This window comes from Helianthus annuus, chromosome 12 (genome assembly GCF_002127325.2).
Source record: "Helianthus annuus cultivar XRQ/B chromosome 12, HanXRQr2.0-SUNRISE, whole genome shotgun sequence".
Classification (NCBI taxonomy): Eukaryota; Viridiplantae; Streptophyta; class Magnoliopsida; order Asterales; family Asteraceae; genus Helianthus; species Helianthus annuus.
The window spans coordinates 15,332,321-15,338,309 of record NC_035444.2 but is presented as its reverse complement, the minus strand read 5'-3'; the positions used below and the strand labels follow the sequence as shown (position 1 = coordinate 15,338,309).

The following is a 5,989-nucleotide window of genomic DNA, read 5'->3' as shown; positions in this document are numbered from 1 at the left end:
GGATTATCCGATCTTGAACACCCCTATTAAATAGGTAGAGGTTCCTGTAAAAAAAAGGTTTTTTGTGAGAAAGGTAAGAAAAAAATCTACACCATTAGATCTTTGATCTAAGAAAAAATCCCCCCGTCTTTTTTAAACGTCAATAACTTTTTATACGTAACTTTAAAAAAAATTACACCATAATAACGAGCGTTTTTTATCTTTAATATGAGTACCATATTGTTATACTTATATAGAGAAAAAAATGTGTTTCGATCAGATGTTTAGTCCATGAATGGTGTTATATACTTTGGAATGGTGTTATATATTTGCTGAATGGTGTTATATATTTGCTGAATGGTGTTTATAGAGATCTTTTAAAAAAATCCAGTTCCTATAATTAAGGTGACGGTTATGAGAAGTTTTTAATTAATTGAATTAATGATAAAATTACTTGTTTACCCTTTTGAATTAATTTAGACTAGATTTTTGACCCGTGTCGCGCGTTGCAGCGGCATCGTTGTGTTTGGCGTGTCGTTACATGTGTTACGATGATGACTTAAATGTGTGATATCCGCGCGTGACGTGACTTGTTTTTTACTTTGTCACACACGTTACGTTCGTCACATTAACGTGGTTAGGCGTAGATAAAGAAGAGTATAATGTCTCGCACGTTGTGGTGTGAAGTCGTAAAAGTAATTTAAACAAAAGAATTTGAAATACTGGAGAAGATGAGGTGTGAAGTTATTAAGTAGAAATTAATGTGTAATGCTTGCGTGTGACGTGACATTTATGCGGTTAGGCATAAATAAAGAAAAGTATAATGTCTCGCACGTTATGGTGTCAAGTCGTAAAAGTAATTTTAAACAAAAGAATTGAAATGTTGAAGAAGATGAGGTGTGAAGTTATTAAGTAGAAAAAAATAGGACGAATCAAAGTTGTTAACTATCAAAAGTTAGGTGTTAAGTTGCCACTTATCAAAAAATGAGGGGTGAATTAGAAAATCTATAAAGTTAAAGGACAAATAGAAAATCTCTAAAGTTTGTGATGAATTTGAAATGTTTAAAGTTGGGGATGAATTAGAAAATCTATAAAGTTTAGGGTGCATTGGAAAATCTTTAAAGTTAGGGGATGAATTAGAAAAATGCATGGTCAAAACTACCGACCATGCATTTTAAGATTATATACAATTTAGGACACATGTCATTTACACAATATTTCTCACACTTTTAACCTTTTTTACAATAACCTTACCCTCTGTAAATATATGAAAACACTCTTACCCCTTATTTTTTTTTCAATAAAACTGAAAGTGGTTGTGAGTGTAAGAGAGAAAAAAAATAACAATAAGGGTATAAAAATATTATTTAATTGAAAAACAAAGAAGAAAAGTAGTTGTTTATAATGTAATTATATGGATATAAATCCAATATGAATGCTTCCTTACGAAATAAATAACAAAACAAGAAGATGCTGGCCTAGTATGCACGTAGACCTTCAAAGGGCTGGTCATGGGTTCTAATCCCACTGTTGTGCGTGGCTCAAAACTACTTTTCAACAAGTGTAGTTTTATCTTTTAATTACACAAGGATAGAGGTGCACAAAAAACCGGTTTATAAATCAACTGACTATTTGAACTGAATCCGAACTGACAGTAGCACAAACCGATCCCAAATCGAAGAAAAATGGTGGTTCCAAATCGGTTTCAATTTTATAAAAATCCGAGGAAGAATACACACTAAAAAAACAAAATGTATTATTAGCATTGTAATTTTTAATAAATATTGAATTTTATTTATTGTTTTAAAATAACTTTAAATTTAAATATATATACACGCATAGAAGAACCGATTTTAAAGTCTAACTGATTCTCAATCAAACCTAACCGATCGGTTAGGGTTTTATATTCCTCAAATAGGTCCCACGAACCGGTTTTGACCAAACCGAGCCAATATCGAATCGGTTCTTGGGTCCAAACCTATTTGTGCACCACACAATTGCATTTTTTTCAAATCATCGTGCGAGGAACTTACTAGTTATTATTAATCAAATCAAATAGTCTCCTATAACTCTTTTACTAAAATCAAAACTTCTGGGCTGATATGAAATATGCCAAAAAGTCGAAGGTTGCAAATGCAAATATTGCACCCATCTGACAGTCTGAATTGGAATCTATGCGACGTCGTTTTGTGCCCCACTCGCATGCTTTCAGCTTCTACATCACTACACTCATGCTCACAATTCCAATCCTTTTACTTTACACTCTTTAATCAATAATCATCATTCCCCTTAATTGCTTCCACCTCCGCCGCCGATGTCGTCACCGGCTCCGGTAACCTCACCTCCTCCGTCAGTAACTAACGACACAACTCCTCCGACCGTCACCTTTCCGTTACGTCCTCCGGCAAACGAAAGCTCGATCAGTTCTGAACCTACTCCGTCACAGCCGGATCAAAACCGGTCTGGTAGCAGCTCTGCATTGGTTGCGCTTGGTGTCGGTATAGGTATTGGTGGTGCTGTTGTGCTCGTGTTTGTTGCTGTTTTCGTTGTTTGGTTTACCAGGAGGAAACGACGCCGTTGTGCGTTGGCGGATGATCTACTAGGACTCAAAGGTTATGCTGCTTGATGTTTATATTTTGATACAAGTTGGGTTATGAGTAGGTTATGATGTGGATCTTTAACTGCTATGGAAAATTCATAGTTAGTGAGGTTCTGTTTTGGATGTTGGAGTTTATGATATTTTGTTTCTGAAAATTGATACTGATGACTAATTTAGGTATTCGAGTTTATAATTTTCTGTTTTTGAAAATTGATAATAGTTGGAAAGGAATCATAAAGTCAAATCTGGAACTCATTTTAGGTGTAGTGTTGACCAATTTGGAACTCATGTTTAGGGACAGAGTTGACCGTCTGGAGCTCATGTTAATATAGAACTCATGTCTAGGGGTAGAGTTAACACTTAACATAGAATTCATGTTTAGGGGTAGAGTTGACCAACATAGAACTCATGTTTAGGGGTAGAGTTGAGTTGATCAAAGTTAAAGTCGCATCATTCGGCCCAAACTAGTAAGATTCTTTTTTAATGACTTTGGGCTGATATAGAGATTCATGACTTAGACTGGTTTTGTCCGAGTTGTAAAATTCATAAAGATTTTCGCTACATGTGATCCTTATTTATTTTGAAATAGTTTTTTTTTTTTTTTTTTTCACGGTTATGCATTCTGTAGATGGCTTTGGTGGTGCACCTCAAGATTGGCAACACAGTGCTCCTCCATCAAACAGAAAAAATGACGGATTGCCGCCAAAGTTCACGAATTCATCATCTAATTTTCAGTTATCTTCAAGCAGTACAAGCTCTGAAAAGCCCAATACTACTAACATGAGTTATGGAAACAATAAGACCATATTCACGTATGAAGATTTAGCAAATGCAACAGAAGGTTTCTCACAAGCTAATTTTCTTGGTCAAGGTGGTTTTGGTTATGTTCATAAAGGAGTCCTTCCAAGTGGAGAGAAAGTTGCCATAAAACAGTTGAAAACTGGAAGCGGACAAGGGGAACGTGAATTTCAGGCTGAAGTTGCTATCATTAGTCGTGTTCATCACAAAAACCTTGTTTCGTTGGTCGGATATTGCGCTTCTGGTATTCAGAGGATGTTGGTTTATGAGTTTGTTCCAAACAACACCTTGGAGTTCCACTTACATGGTGAGTTACGTTTTGTTCGGTAATAGTAGCATCTTATGCATATGTTTGCAAGCTTCTACCTAATTCACAACTTTTTTGTGCAAAGAAATTTCTTAAAAGTGAACAATAATACACATGAAAGAGAGTTTGCTTTCAGAGAACATACAAATATTATTTTCTTGGACTTAGCAGGGAAGGGAAACGATTTCTTAAACTGGGATAAGAGGATGAAAATTGCTCTAGGGTCAGCAAAAGGATTGGCATACTTGCATGAAGACTGTGAGTTAATTAGAAACTTTTTTTTGTCGCCTTTTCAACTGTCAAGATACTTAACCAATTTACATCACAGGTCAACCTAAGATCATTCATCGCGATATTAAGTCTGCAAATATACTTCTTGATAACAACTTTGAGCCGAAGGTAAAAATGTTTGCGTCTACAATGGCTAAATTTATATTAGACATGATCTGGATTCATAGTATTTGCCTATGTGAAAAGTTTCATGTCATCCATAATTTTTTGTTTAGAATGGGGGCTTAACGAATTGTGTTATCCAACTTGTTGTATATGTAATTAACAAAGTTCATATTATGACTTATGTTTTAGCATCATTCAACATCTTATGTTAGAATCTTTTTTTTCAGGTTGCAGATTTTGGACTTGCCCGATTCTCTCCTGAAACAGATACTCATGTTTCCACTCGTGTGATCGGAACTTTTGGGTCATAATTTCTTCCTCTTTTTGTTGTCACATCATATCATATTAATCACATGTCAAAATGCTTAGTTACCTCCTTCCAATTTTCTTGAAGTTTTTATGAATGTTTAATTAATATTATCATATATTCATATCTACATGAATACTTTTTCAGTTATTTGGCTCCGGAGTATGCTCTTACTGGGAAGTTGACCGATAAATCAGATGTCTTTTCGTTTGGTGTCGTGCTTCTTGAATTGATTACTGGACGTCGACCCATTGATAAAGCTCAATTCTTGGATGATAATATCGTTGATTGGGTTAGTTATCCTTTTATATTAGTGATAATCTTTCGTTAGTTGGTTCTGTTAATTATTAAACGCCATTTCTATACATAGCTGAAGTGACACTTTTTCAGCATCCATGATAATAACATTTATTTTACCTAGAATCTCTGTTTCCAGATATTACTAATGACACCCATATCATATTTAGGCAAGGCCATTACTGACCCAAGTGTTGGAGGATGGCGATTATAGCTCAATAGCAGATGCAAAATTGCAGAATAATTACGACTGTACTGAAATGTCTAGGATGATTACTTGCGCTGCTCTTTGTGTACGCCATTTGGCAAGACGAAGGCCATCAATGAGCCAGGTACTTTAAAAGGCAGAGGTGGCAAAATGGACAGGGCAGGCGGGTTGGGTAATGGGTAAATATTTGTACAGTCAAATGAGTCAAATAGGTTGCCACGAGACACATATGAAGTTTAGGTACATAAACTCTGATATAAAAGTTATTTTACAAATGAGATTATCAAATTTGGGTGCAGATAGCGAGAGCCTTAGAAGGAAACTTGTCGCTCAAGGACTTAGATGAGGGTATCAAAGCAGGACACAACAAGTTAAACGGTTCTCATGCAAGTTCGGATTTTGACACCGCCCAATACAGAGAAGAGCTAAAGAAGTTCCAAAAAATGGCATTTGATAGCCAAAATAACTCTAGCAAGTGGAGCGTGGTCACAAGTAATATTGGTCAACAACCATCCGGATCTAGCAGCGAGGACCTAAGAACAAACAATGATCTAGGCTCGAACACTGGAGTTCAACAAATATTGATAGATTGATTAAGGTAGATTTGAGGTCTCCATCAAGAGAATGTAAGAACAAACAAACAAACATATGCTGACATTATCTTGTTTGGAAGATTGTGTTTATATAAAGGTTTATCATTGTACAGGAGTAAAGTCATGTCTATAGTTTGTTTTGTTTGTTGAATAAGCCAATTAGTACTTTGAGACAAAAATGTTCTTTTGTTTGTTATTGTGGCATGTTTTTGGTGTTCCATTCTATGGTTTGTAGATTACCACATATTGTCAAACTCGAGTTAGGCTCGAGAAATTCGAGATTGGCTTAAGTCAAGTGTGATTAAGTCAAGTTCAGTAGCTTGAAAATGTATAGTTATTTATATAAAAGGAATTTCTGTAAACCCTAAACCCTAAACTCATGTGGTTTCTCCATACAAGCCTCTTCATGTAATCCCCATCCATGTAAAATATGTTTTTGTAGTGACTAAACCTGGTCGATAAACACATATAACTTAGCAGAGATCGAGCTCAGTTGGTTAGGGGT

The 5,989-nt window shown here is 35.4% G+C and overlaps 1 protein-coding gene across 2 annotated transcripts; it reads left to right on the top strand.

The window, feature by feature from the left end:
* Positions 1-2,181: 2,181 nt before the first annotated feature.
* On the top strand, positions 2,182-5,680 carry LOC110894222 (proline-rich receptor-like protein kinase PERK1). Of its 2 annotated transcripts, XM_022141416.2 has the most exons (8): positions 2,183-2,591; positions 3,207-3,683; positions 3,855-3,941; positions 4,012-4,082; positions 4,307-4,383; positions 4,534-4,678; positions 4,854-5,015; positions 5,191-5,680. In XM_022141416.2, the coding sequence occupies exons 1-8, from the start codon at positions 2,294-2,296 to the stop codon at positions 5,482-5,484; spliced, it is 1,611 nt and encodes a 536-aa protein (XP_021997108.1). In that variant the 5' UTR covers positions 2,183-2,293; the 3' UTR covers positions 5,485-5,680. The 2 variants fall into 2 exon arrangements, with proteins under 2 accessions (XP_035836707.1, XP_021997108.1); XM_035980814.1 differs by lacking the exon at positions 3,855-3,941 and having other exon boundaries at positions 2,182-2,591.
* The last annotated feature ends 309 nt before the right edge of the window (positions 5,681-5,989 follow it).